Source organism: Cardiocondyla obscurior, linkage group LG09 (assembly GCF_019399895.1).
Source record: "Cardiocondyla obscurior isolate alpha-2009 linkage group LG09, Cobs3.1, whole genome shotgun sequence".
In the NCBI taxonomy this organism is placed as follows: Eukaryota; Metazoa; Arthropoda; class Insecta; order Hymenoptera; family Formicidae; genus Cardiocondyla; species Cardiocondyla obscurior.
In genome coordinates this window covers 2,268,194-2,289,323 of record NC_091872.1, presented here as the reverse complement: position 1 = coordinate 2,289,323, position 21,130 = coordinate 2,268,194, and the positions used below count along the sequence as shown (strand labels likewise).

The window sequence follows — 21,130 nt, the reverse complement described above, 5'->3', positions numbered from 1 at the left end:
CCTTCGAGTGTTGCGGTAGGCTCGGCACGCGACCAGTTTCGCGACGAATGTCACGACGATGGCGCCATGCCTCAGCCAAATGTTCACGAATGCGAATGCCAGAAATGCCTTAAAAATATCCGAGCGAACGGTCCGCATCTCGCATCTCTGTCGGGGCGTGCGGCAACTTCTTTTACGCGAGCAGATGCACTTTGCGATCGCGCACGTGCGACTTTGAAAGTGGCGAGTTTTCCGAAATAGACTCTTGTGTCATAATCGCGCCTGTCTTCTAAAATTATTAATTAGAAAAAAAATAAAAAAAAAAAATAAAACATACAAAAAATTTTTAATTCCTAAAGTTACAATTTTAATTGAAACAAATTCTCGAAATTTTTTATTAGCGAGCTGTAAACTTGAAACGTTTCGAGACGGCGGATCTTGGCGATGTCACGCATTCGGCGTCACGAGAAACGAGCCAAGCCTTCCCTTGACACTATTATCGGAGTTTCACAGTCGCTTTTCGCACTCGCGAACGCGAAGCTGCGATCGTAGAATGGAGATCTCGTTGTATCTAGTGGCATTGCCTCATCGGCGTGGAGTAATCCCCTGTCTGTCTTTCAGATATTCGACCGCCGAGAATCTTAGGAATTCGAGCGGAAAACTATGAGAAAACCGCGAGGGCGATACCGATCGCGGTCCGCGCGTGCGGCGCGCTTATTATCGCCTCCAATTTGATCGGTCGGCTGTGCCGCGCCGATGTAATTATCGCGCATGGATTGTTACCTCCGTCTGTCGCTCCGGAGGAAACGAAAGCGCTCTTGGCAGGAGAGTCGAGCTCGCCGTCGAATTGCGAGACTTTGCGAGCGTCGAAGTCTATCAGAGCGTGTCTGAGGGAGTTGCATTGATTTTTCATCGATTCCAGTTTCCAGCGACGAGTGGCATTAGCGGCCACCGCCGCACGGCCGTTCCGACAGTCTCGGTTAACTTTTATACAGCTCTTACGTGCAAGCCGTTTGGTAATAAGCACGCTCGGCCAATATACGTTCCTTATCGTGTCGTTAACTCGAAGTAAATTTTTACCCGTTACGAAAGCCCCCTGGTTCCGGTATCTTCGCGACTACGTCGGCTAAAGACGTTTACACCGAAGGCCGCTCGATAATACGCTAAGACATCAAGGCTGTTATTTCGCCTATTTGTCTAGTTTTACCTACATATAAATATTTGAACCTCAATCTTTCTCTACGAAACATTTGTATCTGGACATTTTTATTAAGAAGAAATGATCTCGGGCTTATCTCACCCTTGGCGCTCATATTTCACGACAGGCGTAACAGTAGGAGGTCTCTTAACCGCATACATTAAGCGTATCAACCTGCTCCGTTCCTAACCAAGCTGAGTCAATAAATCAAAAAGCCATATTGTTCTTGTTACTTTGCGTTCTTTAGCGTAATTATTCATTTCGAGCCTGTGATCTTGCAAGAATGTGCCCCAGATATCGAAGCTCTCTTGTCATTGTAGCATTTACACGCTTATGTAGAATTTACTTTTTTCTCCTCCTCCTCGTCAGATCGTATCTAAGTACTTTGCAAATGGTGGAGAACACGACGATATTGAAAAAGATGAAGACTTTTTAACGTTGACGAGCGCGCGCGCGCGCGTTTGCGTACTCGCGTGAACGCCGGGATAAAAATAGAAATCATATGTTGCAACCGGGCATATAATTAGGGCGATATCACGGCAACTAGCCGGTTTATACGGTGGGCATTTCACGTTATGGCATTGTGGCTGTCCGACGTTTTTCTTATTTTCAGTAATGAGCAACGACCGGCGGCCGGCGAATAATATTCGTCACGCGATTGAACGCGCGCGCGGCGGCGAAATATCGGAAGTGGACGATTTGGCGAACCAGTTTCTCGTGGATTTTATACCGCGCCCCTTTAAGCCGATCGCTTTGCCACCCGGTTCACGCGCGAGCGTGGACGATAAACGCGATTTTACCGTCGGCGCCGTTTAAAATTTTCGTTTCGCGTCGGTTTTATTAGCTCGCGCGCCGGTCTTTAGCGCCGGCCGAAGAGCCGCAATAAACCCCGAGGATCTTTCTCTCCCGACGTTTTTCGCCCCGCATTGTCGCCGCGCGTTCCTCCACCCGATCGAGACCGACTCGCGTCGCGGATCGCCGTAATTTATCGCGAATAACGTGTATTTAAGACTCGGCGGATCGTTCTCGCGCTCTTCCTCCCGCGGCTGCAGACCGTCGCGACTCGCGGAAACATAACTCGCGATAAAGTCGGGCGATCACGCGAGCAGATAATATACGACTTTACTTTACGACGTGCTCAGCACCGTGCCGATTAATTAGTTTACACGAAACACTGCTGATGCTATCAAAGCGAAACAGTTGGCCTCAAGGTCCTCCCCGAGTGCCTCATTGCGCCCGCCAGCGACGACGACAGCGACGAGACTACTATCAAAGAACCACCGCGATTCACGCGCTTTAATATATCTCGATTTTGTCACCGTACTCTTTTTTTCTTACACTTCGAAGCGCGCTTGCGTCATTTTTCCAATTAACCGATCATTTATTATTCTTTCCCGATTTTTTTTTTATAAGTATAAAATCTTGTACGTCCCGAATACCATTTGTTTTTCATTACACACATGGATAAGAAAGAGAGAAAGAAGACAAAAGAATATATAATTCTATGCATCTTAATGGCGACGGCGTTTGTCCAACCGAATGCAATATATTATTCCTAATAAAATAAAAATGCTCCTGGCTGAAGATCCTTCGTTTCGTTAAAGAACTCTACTATTATGAGAATACCGAAGTAAAAGTCAAGTCACGTGCATGTAAAGATATATTCATAATCGCTCGATACCGACGTGGGATTCGATTTATCTGAGAAGGCAGGTTCACAGCTCAACAGACAAGAATGTTTTTTGTGTGAGCCAGGAGGCACCTATATTCGTCTGGTTTCTGACATTTTCTGCGAGTCGCGGTCTGAAATTCGAAACTCACGCTCCGAGAACCTCGTTCGCACATTTATTTACGAACAAATGCCAATTTATTCAAGCTGAAACAGTTATCGAGTACTTGTCCGAACGAATTATTATTTTAATAATCGTATCGGTGCACAATTAAGAGCAACTCTACGCTAATAACGTGATTAGCCCAAGCCTGCCGCTTAATTATTCGTTGGTCTTTGTCGAGACTTGTACTCTTATTTCATAATAGCCTCGTAAAGGTACGGCGTCGGTTTTCTGCAGAATCGCACCGATACGTGTGTATAAAGAGCCCCATATAAATGCACTCCGCTGCTCCAGGTCGGCGTAGTAACGGAGTCTCATTTCTACTTTCAATTTGCCTTGAACTTCTTTGTCTTCATTGCTCGCCGCGGCCCGTTGAGCCCGATCACTTGTTCCCCGAGCTTGCATAATCTGAATACCTGCCGCGAGATCTTTGCCATTCGCGGAATAATCGAGATATCATTAAGCCGCAAAGTGAAAAGTTTATCTGCTTCCCAAAGACGGTGGAAAGCGTTACTCGGTAGTACTAAATGTTACTAAAAATCACGGTACTCTTAACGGTATCATGTGGAAAACGTCTTCGGGATTTGCCGCGAGTCTCGAAAGAAAAAGTCTCGGAGGATAGAATTCCTTTAAATTCATAATTTTCAACATTTAAGAAAGAGATATTAATAAGCTACTAAATAATTAGGAATTTTGCCCCTTTCTTACTTTATGTTTCATTCAACGTTTACGCGAAATGAAAGAGAAGTTTCCGACGATCTCTAATTTTTGGCAGAAAAACGGTCCCGGGTTCGACGAAATAAGAATCGTGAGACGAAAGTCATTTCGGTCTGGTAAGTGGATTTTAAAAGCCACCGCGCACTCTTTTACAAGCCGCCGCGTCTCGATACCTTCTATCCTCTCGTTCGAACAGGCGCCACGATAAAGTTCACGCGAGATGAAGATCCTGTCACGCATATAAAAAAAAAGAAACTAAAAAAATCAAATAAAAGAAGGGAAAAAAAAAATTATGCGCCTTGGTCATACCGTGAAAAAGACATTTGATTCTAAATATAGCCGGCTGTCGAACGGATTTAGAAATCCGGTCCGAGTCACGTTTTTAAGCAACGCTTGTTGGGACACAAAGGATCAGACACCGGGTTTCTCCCGTGGGCTTCCAGCATTAATCATTTCCTACGTCTGGCCACTCAAACAAGATTGTCTTTAAAGAATATATTTTCGACGAGAATAATAGAATTGTTAACTTTAAAGAAAAAAAAAAACGAAGAAAAAATCCCGACGAAATAGTGATTACTCGTGTTTCTGGCAGCTGCACAAATTGATAATCTGCCGATCGTGCCCGTGCAATTATATTCGCCTCAGCATCATCGACACGCGTAACGAGCGTTCAGCGCGGAGCTGCCCCAAATACAATTTTACTTCTTTCGTGCACCGGAATCACGCCGCACTTCTCACCTTCTTCCACGAACGTTCCTTTCGTGCCGCGATGACTGACTTCCTGGAAGCAATGCAAATGCTGTGCCCGATTTTCCAGGAGTCAATCAAGTAACCGGTATCGTAGACCGGAGAACACGATTGAAACCGGCCGGATCGTCAAAAAATGAAATAGCTCGAAAAGCATAACGAGATAGGAAATCGCCATCTCAGACGTCGTTACGCTATCGCATTTTTTATCATTTCGTAACGGGCATTGTTTTACACGCAACGTCCCAGATGGGAAGACGAACAAGCGAATAAAATCGTAATTGCCCCTCAACTTTTATTTTTTTTTTTTTTTCATTACAGCAGCGTCTACCAGTGCGACAGATAAATTAAGACACTTAACGAGTTGGTTGTGAATTAGCACAGCTCATTAGAAATGCTCGTCAAGATTTTTACTCGTGTTTGTTAGCGTTTCTCCTACTTTTTACTTCCGATAGAAAACAAACGCGGTTTCTCGGTTAGAAAAAGCGGCGTGGACGCGACGACATGGAGGCAAGGTGCGCGAGTTATCTGTGGCTCATATTGTTTCCTGTCAAGGAGAAACGTCTTCGTAATGCATTCCCCGAGCTGAAAATCGCGTTAAACCTTACAGGCGGCGGCTGGCGCAACGTAAAACTGGCATCGGCTGGGTGCTTCGCGCAAAAAAATTACAATACAGCGATGTTGCGATTAATCTTCGACGTATCTTCGGTTCGTGATTTACACTCGCGGAAAGCTTTTAAAAAATAGTCTCAACTGCTGCAAATATGATCAAAAATCAGTCATTTTCTTAAAAAAAAAAAAAAAAAAAAAAAAATTAATCGACACCGAGAGTAAAGATGAAATATGGATCTTCTGGAAATGTAATTAGGAAGATATCGATGCCATCTTCAAACGTAAGAGGCGATCGCCGACTCGCACGGCGATGATTGCAAAACGCGCATGATCGGCGATTTGCGCGGAGACCTCGGTTTTTCAAGAACGTTCAATCATCTGAAGAAGACACGTACGCTCGCAGCCTTGAAAATGATGTGCCTTCGCATGATGATGTAGTTTCTTATGATTCTCACTTGGAAACTTTCTGTTCAGAAAACGCGAAGAACCCGCGTTTTCAGAGAGAATGAATTTATCCCGCGGTTCGCCGGCATTGCCTATAAAAGATTTGCACCTCTCCAAGTTTTAATTGCTCGCCTAATCCAATCGTCTGAGAAGTGGCTTGCGTTAAAAGTTTTCAATGGGAAGTAAGACTCTTCTGGAAACTTGTTATATTCGCGAGGTGCAAGTCAACTTTGTTACTTGCCTAGGTTCGCGATAATGCGACGTACGCCTCGTATAATTTAGAGAAAACTGATAGCGAACGTGAACGAGCTCGGGGGAGGCTGAGCGTTGAAGGCGGATTCGTTTCGATCTCCGCAGATCGAGAGATACGACGACGTTGAGCCGTCGCGATAAATTTCGGCACGCTTTTTCTCTTCGTCTCGTGCACTTCCAGCACGAGCGATCGCGCGTCATATAAATATATCTTTACGGCATATCGGCGACGGTAAGGGACGCCCCGCGTCGACGCTCAGATTTAACATATTCGCCGTCTGCGGAATTTAACACCGAGAAACAAACGCGGTAAATTATTGCGTGCGTCGTCGAGAAAAATCCTTAGCGTTTCATATATCCATTTCTTAAAAGTCTGCCTAAGATTACGTAATTGTACACCTCTTTACTCTTAACTTAAAAAAAAATAAAGTAAGTTTATTTAAAATTATTATATAAAATTCTGAGCTTGCTTTTAAAGTTGTCCGACAAGCACTTTTGACTGACTATTCGCGTTTACGCTTTAAGTTTAAGTAAACAGACCCGAAGAAAAAAGCCACATGATCCAGAAGTCCAGACTCATAAGTCAGTCTCGGGAGCAGGTGTCTGTGATTAACGTTATCGGTGACGGTGCCGATTTCTGTGCGTTGGAAGCGAGGCTTGGCCGCCTGCCAAAACCTCGATTCTTACGACTCGAACGTACTTTCGGCTATGCCGATTATTACCGGTGCGTTTTCCAACCTCCTTGGACGGCGGCCAGACGTGTTGCAAACGTGTACTGGAATTCCCGTTGCGGACCTTCGAATCGCGCACGCGATATGTCATGGACTCGCGACTTCGAAGCTTATACGCGGGCGGACTCCGACATGTTCCTCCGAGCACAATTGCGAGCCTGATAACGCAGGAAATATAACAGCGCCGACATAAAACGATCGTACCAATCGAATCTTGAGTAAAAACTCAAGTGACCTACGGTGAGAGCTTGAAAAAACCTAACTTACCGAGGGGAAACTTTTTCCTACCTTTTGCATAACTACGGTACACAGTTCTCCTAACAAACTTTACCCATTTTTCGCGTCTAATATCGATACCCCTTTAAGAATGCGGGAACGACGCGCGAGGTCGCGAGCATATGATTCCATCTCGACGCGTCGGCGGGCTGGTGCAGCGACGGCGGTGAGAAAAATAAGACGGTGAAGAAGAAGAAGAAGAAGAAGAAGGGAGCAGAAGTCGCCGCCGCCTCTGGCAGAGGAGGCCTCGAGGTCGTGGCTGCGTAGTTCCCCACGGCTGCGGCTCCCACGAGCTCAGCCACCGCGAGTGTATACCGCCGCTTTCCAGATCAGATTCATTGACCCCGCTGAATCTCTCGGAGCGGAGACTCGGCCGCGCGATGCTTTTTCCTACGCGACACAAACGCAACCGACTCCGCGCGCCGGCGAGAGAGGCCAGAACGAAAAGTATACATATGTATGGCTTTATCCGAGCGGGCGATACGCGGGCAAAAGCCGACGCCGCGTCTGTATTAACGCGCTGAGTAAATCTAGCGCAAACGAGATTAAATGGGAGAAGAAAACGGGAATGAAAGGAGGTGATCCCCCGCAACGATGTGACGCGTTTCCGAGAAGCGAAGCGGCGAGCGTAGCAAACGAAAATGAGGAGGGCAGAAAGAACGGAGAGATGACACGGTGCTTCAATAAATACTTTGATATTTTGAGCTGCGCGAAATAAGGCGTTTAAATCTCGCAGCTCGAAAGTTTCGTGGAGGTATCAACGATTAAAATACTTTGCGGAACGTATCTTTTTTGAGGCGGATATCCTTTTTCCCCCTCAAGCGACGGCGGATTCGGCAATTAATAAAGATTTTGAATAATAAACGCAAAAAAGTATACTATAATATCCATGCTTATACACGTGCGCGAAACGTCGAGACGATGCCCCTCGGATTTTCGTCGCGATAGCCTAAATGAAGGTCAACGAGCAGAAATAAATTACGACAGATAATAAATGACGCGATAAACAGGAAGAGCGTTCTATATTCCAGGCGTGGAGCCAACTTCGATCTTCGATTCGAGGTGAACGCACCGTCGCGTCGGAAGACACAATATGGCAACTAAAAAAGATCGTCTCGTAATTCCGACGGCGGTGTCCGCAAACAAAAGTGACGGGCGCATCGGGCGTCGAATATTGTAAGTGGGTATCAACGAGCGATTTGAGCCTCTTCTCGATAAACCGCCTCTGACCCTGCGACGCAATAATTCCGAACGTCGTAAGATAACGTGCAATGGGGAAAAGAAAAAAAAGAAAAAAAAAAGAAACTTTCGTGAAATTTTGTACAAGTTCACCGTTATATTTTAACGCTCAATTGTCCCGAGACGAGTCGCGTCGCACGGGGTCGAATTGGATTAAAAGTGTGTCACGTCTGCTCGTCGCGTCGAAGAAAATCTCGCTTCGCGTTTCGTTAAAAGCCTAACAGCTCGGATTGCCGGGCGAGGCCGCCCACCGACTGATGAATTACGGTATCGCCTGCGCTTTAAACGACATTGAGCTTAAATTTTTTCATTTAAACGCGCGCCAATTGCATTAGCAAGCTGCGCCTGCCAGGATACACGATCCTCTCACTGACAAGCCGGTCAGCCTTCGCCGCGATATGACGAAATTTCGGATTCGTAGCAAAAAAAAAAAAAAAATTCGAATCGCTCGACAAGTTTTACATATCTCGAGTTCCAAGAACGATTTTTTTCGCGGCTGAATAAATACATAATCCAATCTTTTCTTTTTGGCTTATTTGTCGCGACGAGCTGAACGGCCGGGCTCAATTACCCCGGCTTATTTATACGTGGTATACCGGTAATTAACCGCTCGCGTGATAAAAGTTGGAAAGCTTTTAAATGTTAAGTGCAAAGGAGGTACTTTTGCATAATGTTGAATAAATATGAATTCTATTTCATTATCAGAGAGTTTCGATGATTTATCCTACGCTTTACCGCTTATTCCACTTTCGTGCGTGTGACTTCGGTGCGAGAACTTTTACAAATGAAATCATCAAAGTAGATTTAAAAAAAAAAAAAAAAAGTACATCCTCTGGTTGTGCAAAATAACAATTATATTTGCACGTAAAACTAACTGGCGTACATTACTCTAACGTTTGAGGCATTCGGTGAATTTATACTGCGAGATAACGCGTGATCTAAGGCACCAATTACGCCGCCACGCCGGCGCGGATATCTCGCAGAAGTCCGTCGTGAAAATTCAGTCGCGCGAGAAAAAGCGAAAGCCACTCGGTGGAGCAACATTCGTGCAACAAGTACACAAGAAATGGTGGTTGTTCAGTCGATGGAGTGCATCGGACGCGGATACGAAGCGTATATCGGAACTAGGATACGGCTGTGTAATGGGACCGAGGCATATACGTATATGCATATGTATTATATGTACGGGACGGCCACGGTCAAACTGCGCTCAGATAAACTCAGTCGGGACGCACCAGGATACGCGCGAGACCAGACAAAGTGCATGCCGTCGAAGAGATGTAGGGGAATCTCGGCGGAGATGCACCTGCTGTGCAACTCTCATACGCGAGCCTCGGCCACGGGGCATCTCGGAAATGCTCTCGTGTCGCACGTTCCAAGTTCTATCTCGCGATTTATAACCACGATACATTGCTCCTCGAAATTTTAATCGGGAGACTGCACTTTCTATTAAAGCGTTGTCCAATTATAAGTAAGACCCGCAAGACGCGAATACGTCCGCTGAAACACTTAATTAATCTTTTGGATTCTCGAATACGCAAAATCAGGATTATATATTTAGTTCGTAAATTACCACGACCGAAAATCGTTTCGCTAGCGATGAAATATAAAACGCATTTGTATAAGCAAGTCCGGCCGTCCATCGCTGATATATGATACGTCTTTAATAGGTGTTCTTTAATCCGCCGAGTGTTGATCCGCAACTTGCCGCGAGAGAAAATCTAGAGAGACGCGGATTTACTAATCACCCGAGAAACGCCGAGATTACAATCCCGAGGAATGCGCTTAGAGCTGTCGTTTCGAAAGACCGCCACTCTCACATTCTAGCTGCACCGTATTATATTCATCCGCGCGTACACAGATTTGTGGTTTCCATTAGCATCATTTATTTACCGTAAAGTCCGGGCTCGATTTTAATAATTTAACCGCGTTTTATTCGCGGCTTTTCATCCCACAATCAAAATTGCATTGGGTTATAATAAAATATGATGGAAATTTTATGGAAGGGAATATTATCTGCTTGTAAGAGAGAAAGAATTATCGCGCCGTACGAACCGCAGTTATCGCGCGGTGAACCCGTTTAGCTGCTGAAACGCGGCGTCTTGATTGTACCTCGGGATAATCTAAGCGCGAGGATTTATCGCTTCGCATTATTAAATTCGTTTTGCCGGCGTTGCGTTATTTAGGGAGAGGTCAACTCTTAGTGAATCATCGTAAATTCGAGCATGGAGGCGACGACGGGAAGAACGACGAAACCCGAAGAAGACGTGGTCACCATTGGTCATCTCGAGGCCACTTAAACCGACCGAGAATAGTAACTTGGGATAAATCCTTGCAGTCTCCGACTATATAAATTTCTACAGAATCTACTAGACCTATTGTCCGTTTTCAACGATATATTATTTCTTAATATTTTATTATCACCGTATATAAATTATTTGTGTAAATAAAAAGTATGAAATTTATTGCTGTAAAAATATTAAATTTTGCATTTGGCTATTTTCGATTGAAACTTTATTAATCTCGTAAACAGCCTCCAAGAATGATTATTAACGTTAAAGAGAGATGTAACTTTAATTTGCCACAAAATTTTTAACAGACCTTTTTATAGATTAATTTGTAACATTAAAAAAGAAAAAAAAGAAATTGAGAAAAAAAATTGATTTTTATTGACTACTCAATTATCTTTTATGTATCGGTAAATTCCGTCATTCGAAATTACCTAGAAAAAAATATTCTAGGATAATCCAAGCGAGAGAAGCTCGGTACGAGCGATAATTAACGTATCTGGAACGTCGGAGTGTAAATATTAGTGTTATGGATTATGAGAGCAGACGTAAAACAAATAACACGATGTTTTCTGTGTCGGTGGCGGCAGGAAGATTAAAGCTGATGGATCTTTATAGCCGATTTGTCGCAAGACACTAAAGTATGTCTCCAACCCTTCACGCGATTCTACAGCAAGATAAATGTTGCTTACGACGTAAGATAAGCGACGGTGGTAAAACCATTTATCTTTGTACCTTCTTATCTATAATACGTACGTAATACATCTGTTTTTGAATCTTTCATTGCACGAGAGTTTTTCCGAAGCATTAAATTCGCTTAAAATTGAGGATTCATATCTTAAAAAAAAAAAATTAGTAAAAAAAATTGTATAAATTATATTTAACGGTAATAATAAAGCGACTTGGAGAACGTTTCGGTATGAGAATCATAAATAAAAAAGAAGTGCCGCAGTTTGACACAGCTTATAATTAATCTTCTTCAATTTAATCAGCTGGATTGAATATTTGACTGTAATTAAGGATTTTAAAAAACTTATACAGCAGAATTCATGAATGTTGAATAATTGAATCAATTTTCAACCGGCCAATAATCTTGTTCGCCAATCAACGTCACTTTGAAATTAACGTTTAGGAAATTGACTACAATGGACGTATCCACGTTATCGTTTAATTATAATCTCCTAAAGTTGAAGCGTAATTAACGGATTCTCCCTGTCCTAACGGCATATTCCTCTTTGTTCTCCCGACTCCCCATTCTTCTCTCTCTCTCTCTCTCTCTCTTTATTCTCCCTTTTCGTCGAAAGTGACAAGCTTATCGGAGAAAGCTTCCGATATAGAAACGTTTAGCGATTGGTACATAAGCAATAAAAGCTGTTGATCATTGACAAACGAGGATAATGAATTACTCGCATGCTTGCGTAGGAAATACTCTCATCATCGGCTATCAGTGAAACGACTTAAGTACTCGTTGGAATGCACGAACAATCATCACCGAACAGTTCTTCGCTCCGTGCCTACGATCTATAAATTGCAAAAACTTTCTCGCGCCGAGTTGGTATTTTTATTGCACTACGCACTCCGAAATCGAATGGAGGAACGTATCGCGAAAACGCGCCCAGGGAAATTGTTAAAGACCGATGCCACGAGTCTCGGAAAGTTCATTCGATCTGCGAACATACGACTTCTTCTTTTGCGGCGGGCGAATTCGACATACTAAGCGGTATCTCGTGACGTTCTATAATAATGTATAAACATATTGAAGCGGATATTTTCGCGAGATAACACTCTCTCGATATACCTCGTGACGTTGCGACGGATCGCATAAAGTATCGCCTCGCCTCCGTTAATTCTCTTCCCGCCGACCTCGAGCGATATCGCATCCGGCAAATAAGAACTTCGGATACACTATATTTTATTTCGACCTGTCCCGAATCACTGAATTTACAGCTGGATTACCACGTTTGAGCTCGTAAGCGCTGCACGGTATTAAACGTTATATACTCGCCTTTACACGTCTCTTATTTTCCCCTTTCGGTTATGCACATTGCACGTTTTGTTTAACAAACAATGCACGCAACTCTGAGAAAATCGAAGATGCAATTTACAAAATTTTAAGTACGTTTCTATATTCCGTAAGAAATTACAATGCGTGAATAGATTAATTTTTTTTTTTTTTTGTAATAATTAAATTTAATATTTTGTTACATGAAAAACTATTGAGAAGTAAAGATCGCCTCAAAATATTAAATAATACTAGAAATTACAGAACGTGGGTCATTAGATTCGGATATTATTTAATTATATTGATTCCTTTCGGATAATTACAATGTGTTGCCGGTTCACTTACCTTTGTAGCTTTCGGTTAGATTAGAGTAGGTTATTTTCGTCCTTCCTTCCTTCCTTCCTTCCTTCCTTCCTTCCTCCCGTGGCAGGGTTCCAGAAGAGAAGACGGTAATCCAGATTATCCTGACGTGTTGTAGCACTTCACTTAACACTATATATTGCACTGCTCTGCTTTTTTTATAATCATCACTGTCACTATCACTCGAAATAAATTAAGAAGCGCGACGGACGATTATTTGACGTAGAAATTTACACTCTCGGTGTTCGCGAGTCCCGTCGGCGGAATAAAAAGCGGCGAACGACGCGGACCGCGATACGCAATGTTCCGCGCACTTTTTCTTCCTCGAGTTTCTCGATAGTCACTTGTTGTAAACGGGACGAGAGTCTCGGCCGCGACGAAGAAGACGGGCGAGGTGCGGGTCTCTCTCGCTCTGACAATCACGGTTACCGGAACTTGCCGAAAATAATTTTAATGGGAGCCCCGGTCGGAAATGCCCGAGTAATACGCGGCGCAATTCACGTCGGACGCTCCGCGCGCTTCGCCCACGACATAACCTTATCTCTCCGAAGTACTTTTTCGAGGCCCGAGTCGAAGCCCATGGACGATGAGCGGAATAACAGTAGTCCAGAAAATGATCGTTCGTTGTCGAACCGACGTCGCCGACACTTATTCTTATGCGACGCTTCCTATCCGCGATGGAAAATACGCGTAATTGAGGAGCGATTTACGACACGTCCTCACGCCCGGGTCTCCGCAGTTTAGACTGACCGTTAGATTTCGGCCCTTAGAGAGAAGGAGACAAACCGCGTAAGAAAGTGAGACGGCGATAAGCCTGATCGTCGACTGTCCGTTGTCCTTCTCGCTCGGAGTTCTCGGACAGCGTCGAGTTCAACCCTGACATGAGTTAATCCGTTTACAATTTTTTCGCGTTGCTCGGCGAGTTCGAAGCGTCTTTTCTCGAAACAGAAAAACGGGGCGTTTTTTCGCGATTCCGACGACCGCGATCGATCGCTTTCGAGCTCCCAGATCGTCGTCGTTATAAAACTTCTGCTTGATCGAGCCTGAAAAATAAATTTAATAATCTGAATATTTTTCTGTTCCGTAAAAAAATTATATATCTCTTAAAAAATCGCACGCGGTCAAAAGCTAATTTCTCTTTTTATAAAAGGAGGAGGATTTTACTTATCGGTTCACTTCATGCATATTTATTCAAGCGTTCTATTTTAACTTTTCAAGTTTTCTTTTAAGGCGATAAGATCTTTTAAAAGTGTATTAATGTTTTAATCCACGCAATGAATATTCACAACGTGCCAGCATTTTATTAGCGCGAAATACGCTGGACCGATTTAGCGATTTAACCAGAGCACAGCTATAGAGGATAAGTGCCCCAGTTAGTGATTTTACCGCAATCGGCTGTAATCGAGCGCCCTTACAGCTCGTGTTGTTAATAGAACGCTTCCACGCCGCACGGGATTGGGTCGTTCCGGAAATTTTAAAGGCGCCGGATATCTCCCGATAATTACGTCTCCGAAGGCACTTACTCTCGCGTAAATCATGTCCCTGGCGGCCTTTTCTCCGTCGTGCTCGACGCGGTGCCGGTCCGCGATAACGATTATTGGTATTTGAAAATATTTCGCGTCTTCGTTCGCGAACGTATAGCCGATAAACGGCCTGTGCGCCCTGCGTTAATCCGAGGCTGTCAATATCGTGCGTCCGGCGCGGAAAGTCGCGTTTTCCGCCGCCGCCAGTGAAATTATATTGCGCGTGCACGCGGCGGCGAGGCGCATCGTAAACGGGAGAAGCCAGACGACGGGCGCTTCCTGCCGCTGTCTGACATTTACCTCGATGTTAACGCATCGACTTTCGTTGATTGGAAAGGCCGACAAATACGGCAGCGCGAAAGACGTTCAATCCTCCCTTCGGTCGTTTACGCGCGTTTTATTTATGGCGTCAATTTCAGCGCCCGCTGGGACGCGCTCGGTGCTTTTTCGGAATGCTAACGGGCTTGCAGGAAACTGTATTTTACATCTGCAACGGCGGCGCGTTCGTAAATTGGACTCGCTCGTAGTCGTCCGCCGTCAGGATGCGCGACGCGAACACCGTCCCGTCAATTTGCATCGTGCGCTTTTCTGGAAGCACCGTCCGGACTCGCGTCACTCTCGGAACAAGCTAGACCTCCCTCCTCCCCCTCCCCCTCCCGGTGATGAATTCTTTCTCACCGGAAACGGATAATTTGCGAGATGCCTGCGTTACTTACGGTTACGGTAAAAATTGATCTAGATTACATATGCGCGGTCGCGCTTGTTTCGTCAAAGAACCTACCCAGGCGGAAAGAAAGTTTCGGGGGGAGGCACGTACCTCTCTTCGACTACATATGTTTCGTGCAAATTTATTCCGCGTACGCCGATACCCGGGACGGTTAACGATAAGAATCGCCGCGGTATAAACTGTGATGTACGGCATTTTCGCGGCTTCTCACTCGCGGCACTATAAAGTGTCCGTTGCTCCTGTTACCGCCAGTGAAAATAGAAGGCGAGAAGACCCTTTGGGAACAAGCACGCGGTATTCTCGCGAGGCGACGACACGTAAACGATCGGGAAGTCGATTCTCGTATTTGCACGTCTTATTCACGAAGCAGACATAATCCCGGCGTGCCTGCGTAACGGTAAAAACGGATCGGCGTGCATTCACTTTTCCTCCCTGCGTACGCACACTCGCAGCCGCATTATCCAGCCGCATATGAGGCACGCACTTTGCAGCACGCCTTTTAAGGATATATGCGAACGGTAACGTGTCAGTGCCTAGTAACAAGCCGAAACGTATTGCACTTCGTCGAAACTTTAAGAAAGTACAAACGGCATGTCACGCGATGCAGTTTGCGTACGTTTAATTATCCTTTTACGTGTTTACACGCGGAAGTCGCAGTTAAAAGACGAGATATAAACGTAATTGAAGAGCGGAAATGGGGGAACGTCAGATGGACGCAATGTTCTCATTTTTTTTTTTTTTTTTCTATCGGCGCACAGATTGTGCACGACAAAACGTGTATAAATAACGAGGCTATGACCGTCCATGATCTTTACAATAAAACTTTACTTATATCAATTACTTAAATCAGAAAATAGAATTAAAAATTAAATTAATAGAATATTTTTGGAAATTACTTCAGAGATTTTTTTTTTTTTTTTAATATTGTAGTATATATATTTGAAATTAAGTTAATAATTAAAAGAACTTTGAATTATAGTGCGATCCTGCTGTACGAATATATCGTGTTCAAAATTCGTCGTCGATTTCCACGTGTGTTCGCAGTCTTTGCATTCGCCTGACAGATATATTTCAATTGTATCGATGTATATTTCTCGCTCGTACGTCGTTGACGTTATTGTCACAGTAAACTCGACGATTAATGGGATATTCGGCGATCGAGGGAGCTAATAAAGTCAGCCATCGATTTGTGGCACGTATTGTGACGGCGGTGTAACCTCCGAGGAGATGGGAGTGATTTTTCCATTACGGACGCGGTCCAAGAAGATCGAAAACAACTTTCACTCGACAATAATAGCCAATTTGCTTATTCTATTTCGCGTGCCATGCTGCACCACTGTAATTACTAATCGTTTCGAAGTTCTCTTTCTAGCTATTCAAAACGCATTCGTAAGAGATGGAAACATTTCCAGGGGTATTTTAGAGAGTCCGCGGGTAGGCGAGCAACATTCTGAGAAATTCCTGAGGAAACTCGGGGCCCTAAATTGATTGCCTCGGGGAACGATGCGTCCGGTATACGCACGCCGTCGGTTAAGTGACGCCTATTAAGATTAGAAACTGGGTTAATATTGCTCTCTGGGATGAACCGCTGCTTAAGTGAAAGCCCTGGCGGCTCAAGTTAATTCATTTGCCGCGTTGCGCAAACGTATTGCTAATTTCTACGCACGGCCATTTAAACGCTTGCTACACGTGCACGAGCATAGAAAACGATTAATTTGGTCTTTCTCTCTGTTGGCAGACCGATCCGATGCTACCGAGGAGGAGGAACAGATGACAAGGAGAATCCAAACGGCCTGAGATATACTTTTTCCGAACTTCGCGAAGAGGCTTCAGTCAAAGGCACGAGGAGGAAACAATGTTGAGCCTACGGCGACGGCATTCTCGGTGGAGAGTGTTCTCCACCTTGCTGTTTCTCGGCACGATCTGCAGCGGCGAACTTGCGTCCGTCCGTGTACCCGAGGAAACTTACTCGGCGTCGTCGACGACGTCCAAAAAGAAAGATATCGGCTTTTTAAGCGACTACTGGCAAGGCTGGCTTCTCGCGGACACACAGAGCAACTTTCAGCCTGGTTTAGAGTCTTCTTTCACGCGAAGGATAACACCGAAGAGCGTGTTTATCGCGCCGGAGTTATCCGCCTGCGCGGAGGGTTATCACGCGGACAAGATGGGCAGGTGCATGAAGAGCAGCATAATAAATATTAACGCAACCTCGTACAAAGACTTCTTTCTGGAACGACTCAAACTTGTGTTCGGTAATTCGCAAGCCTCGAAAAACGATCAGAAGAAGTCGACCGGTCCTTTGCAGCTCAACATCCCCCTCGTAGCTAATATTAATCGTCACTCGGCCAACGTCGAGTCAGACGAGACGGCCTCGACGAGCAAGCCGATCGCGACGTCGGCTCGCAATGAAACCTATTTCACGAGAGCCGAAGAAAAGACGAAGCCGCGCGAGACAAATCAGCACCAAGTAAAAAACGTGACGACTCCAGGTGAGGAAGAGTCGACGTTCTTTCTCGACGATTCGAAAGCCGATGACGCTGAGAAATCTCCGACGACGGTTTCGGTCGCGGAATCGATCGAAGAGACCAACGACACCAGCTTCTCCGAAATAATGGACTACAAAGTTCCGGTGGACCTCAAGGCGCAGTCGAACTCTTCGGGGGTGAAGAGGGTCAATGCGAGTGACGGCGTGACAGCGGAAGAGAGCATCCCGGCGTCGGAAAAGCGGGACAGCTTGACTGAATCGCCGCCTGCCCTGGTGCTGTTGATCTCACCTACGAAGTCGAACGTAGTGGACGATCCGTCGTCGACGCAAAACGACACCGTCGAACAAATTGCACAAACGTCGAACTTCACCTCGCACACTACCACGAAGGAGAGCGTCACCGTCGAGGCACCGGACTCCACCACGCTTCCACCTACGAAAGAATTGACGTCGCTGGACGAGCAACGAGATAACGAGACGTACGCGGAGGACGAGTTGACGCCAGAGACTTCGAAGCCGCCGAACGACTCGCAGGAAACGGATTTCGTCTACGACGAAGAGGAGGACGACGCGGATTATCCGTATAGCACGGATGTGCCGGACGACGAGGATTCGACCGAAGGCGAAGAGATCTTGAAGCACGGAGAAGCCGGCATGACGATTCCCACGCGAGACAACGAGCGATACGATCGCGATCGTCATCAAAGGCAACGAAATCAAACCGCAGATTTGGAGAAAAAGATGATCGATGTGGACGATCAAATCATAATTCGTTTTAATGATTCCGCGCCGTTGGAAAACAAGGACGAGGCGGATAGTAATATCTCTAGCGAAGTTAGCATCGACGGTGACTTCATTCTAGAGACAACGCTCTTGGACGTCAACACCGAGAGACTGCTAGCAACCACTCAGTCGCCGAACGTGACGGAAAAAATCAAGGCTAGCGAGGATGATGGTAAAGAATCATTTGACAAAAATCCCGATGTCGTACCAGAAGTTGTGTTTTCTCAAGATAGCCACGGTGCGGCAGCCGCAAACTCGTACGCGCACGAACGAATCGAGCAGTTTTCTACAAAGGTCGAAAATGAAACGAACGAGGAATTGGAAGCCGCGCCTTCTTCGTCCGAGTCGATATTGTACGACTCGTCGGAGGAAGATTCGGTAACCGATATTCGCACCATCAACGAGAAACGATCGAACGTCAAAGGCAACCCGCTGCAGGGAAGCTCTCAGTCAACGAGGATCGTGGAAAGCAGTTCTAAACGGACAACGATGAATCTGGATTCGGCCGAGGATTTCGTGAGATTTCCCGATTACATGAAACAGCCGCAGCAAAGTAACTACGTGAGATTTCCGTCTAACGAAGCCAACAGCATACACAGCCTGAGTTACAAACAGAATTCGCGGTATTCTGCGGACGACGTCGGCCCTTACGGCGGCACTACAAAGAGTAGCGTGCCCGTCCGTCAGAAACCGCTTTACTATTTGACGGCGTCGAGCTGGAAATTGGACCGATCGCAGCCCGATCACATCCAGACGACAGCCGGCGAGAGGCAAAATCGAAGGCCGGATTTAATGCATTTCTGGAGTAAGTTGCCACTGATCAGGGACCCGGCTGTCTATTCTATTTACAAAGACGATGAGGCGACGAACGACGACCAGAAACTGTCCCGCGAACGATTTTTCCGAGGACGATCGTCGCGCAGATTGAGCCCTTTCACGGAAACGTCCTCGGGAAATAGAGTGCCAACGCATAAAGAAAGAACATCGGTCAGCGTGTAATTGAACCTGCGTCAAACGAAAAAAAAAAATTCCAGAAAAGGAATGATTTTGAGATAAACGGCGGAGTTATTTGCCGCGTTTAGATCGCGAGAGGATTTTAAAGAAAGAAAATCAACGAAAGAAACTGTCGGCGGAATTATTCTGCGGGAATCTGTTGGATAAGTTCGAGAGTCGATACCAACGCGTATCGCGCCGGATGTTTTTGCTCACCGAACACGTCACAAATCGTTGGAAACTTCGACGATCTCAGGAGTGATGGAATCTAAGTATCTTCCCCGGTATTATCTTCCCGAATCTCGTGCGAGAGGAAAACTGGACTCGTTAAGAGCAGAGGGAAATTTTTAAGCGTACTTAGACATTTGTGTATTACGTTTGCGTCGCGTCGCGTTGACGAATTAAACTCGTATTCGAGGAAACCTATTTGCGGAAAAATCTCATAAGGAATGCGTCTTAATATCTATGCTGCACAATTAATAGTGATAAGCATCGGATAGAGAAACTAGCAAGACAGTAGCAAGTAGCTAACGCAAGAGACAACGAATCTTATCGCGTGAATGAGACGAGTGACTTTCCACGGAAAGTACGAATTGCATCGTACATCTCAAAAAAAAAAAAGAAAAAAAACACCGATAAGTTACTAAGCGTCGAATGTTCTTTGCGTCTGGCGATAGCGAAATAACGAACTGCGTGAAAAAATTGCGTCGCTTTTTCGAATAATAAAGTCGACAAGTTTGTTCGGATTGATATTAACTAGGCTAACATTTACGGAACAAAGGCTAAGATTTTCTACAGTATGCTAAAATGTGCTAAAATAAAGTAGAAGAAAAAACACTGCCCGAAATAACTTTAAAATTTTTTACGAATATTTTTTTTTTTTTTTTACATTTTCTGATTGTAGGGATTTTAATAACGAGCTGTATTTTCGTCACATATTTCATTTCACATACGATCCTTTTTAATGGTTAATATTATTTTAATTATTTTAATAAAATTTTATTTATGATATTTCTATTCATAATTTCGTTATTATAATATAATAATATGTCGAAATACGCGTATTGAATACTAAATATGCGGCGAAAATGTGGAATAGTAAATTCTTAATGCAAAATATATCGCTGATTAGGCTATCGCATGATGAAAGTCATTAATTCAGCCAAGTTTCATACGAAATATCGTTGATGAATCTTTATTATCCGTGCAGAGATAGTTATTAGATCGTCAGTGTTAAAATTAATTTTGAGATAAGAGTATATGAGCGACGTTCACAAGCTTGCGAGCGATATCGAGCTCGTTTATTAACGGAAGTGTTATTGAAGCACAGACTGATCTTTATAATTATTATAGCGTAGTCAATTTTTAGTCTTACGGAATTTTGAGAATCGTGTTACTCTTTTCACTAAAAAAAAAATTTAATAAATAAAAAAAAAAAAAAGAACAAATTAAATACATGCAGCATCAATTTCGCGCTCGTCACCGAGATTTACGGAGGACATACGAGTCGCTTCGGTTATATGAGCTTCTGCATATTCTTAAATAACTCGATTTTATAAACGACAGGCGTGTGTGAACACGTTGTACATCTTTTTGCAGATCAAACACGATCTACACCTACATTAGCCAGCCCACAGCGTAGTAGTAGTATTTTCGATGTAAACTAATCGATCGTTGTTTCGTGTCGATGCTTCAAAAGTGATTTCGCTGGAAACATTCGAAATTAATGTTAAAAAAAAATTTCTCTGCCGTATTCATCTTACCTTTCATTCACGAGGCAAGATAATTGCATTTTAATATTAGCATTACTATCAAAACTCCTATAACGGATGACTACAGTGTAACACGCAGTAAAAAAAAAAAAAAAAAAATATATGATATATAAATTTTATTGAACTTGACATTGTGCGGCCAGTAAGTCTATTGATTTACACGAGTTTTA

General features: G+C 44.4%; 2 protein-coding genes across 3 annotated transcripts in view; one reads left to right on the top strand and one right to left on the bottom strand.

Annotated features, from left to right (window-relative positions):
* LOC139105565 (protein snakeskin) overlaps nt 1-13,680 on the bottom strand; it is a 52,366-nt gene extending 38,686 nt beyond the window's left edge. Inside the window, exon 1 of the mRNA XM_070661753.1 lies at nt 12,663-13,680. The gene's annotated coding sequence lies outside the window, so the exon portion shown is untranslated. The remainder of the gene's footprint in view (nt 1-12,662) is intronic.
* The window catches only part of LOC139105555 (protein starmaker), a 38,109-nt gene extending 17,473 nt beyond the window's left edge, over nt 1-20,636 (top strand). For both annotated transcript variants that reach the window (XM_070661735.1, XM_070661736.1), the window contains exon 2: nt 16,666-20,636. In XM_070661735.1, coding sequence (XP_070517836.1) covers nt 16,783-19,194 — 2,412 coding nt within the window. In that variant the 5' untranslated portion in view covers nt 16,666-16,782 and the 3' untranslated portion in view covers nt 19,195-20,636. The remainder of the gene's footprint in view (nt 1-16,665) is intronic.
* The last annotated feature ends 494 nt before the right edge of the window (nt 20,637-21,130 follow it).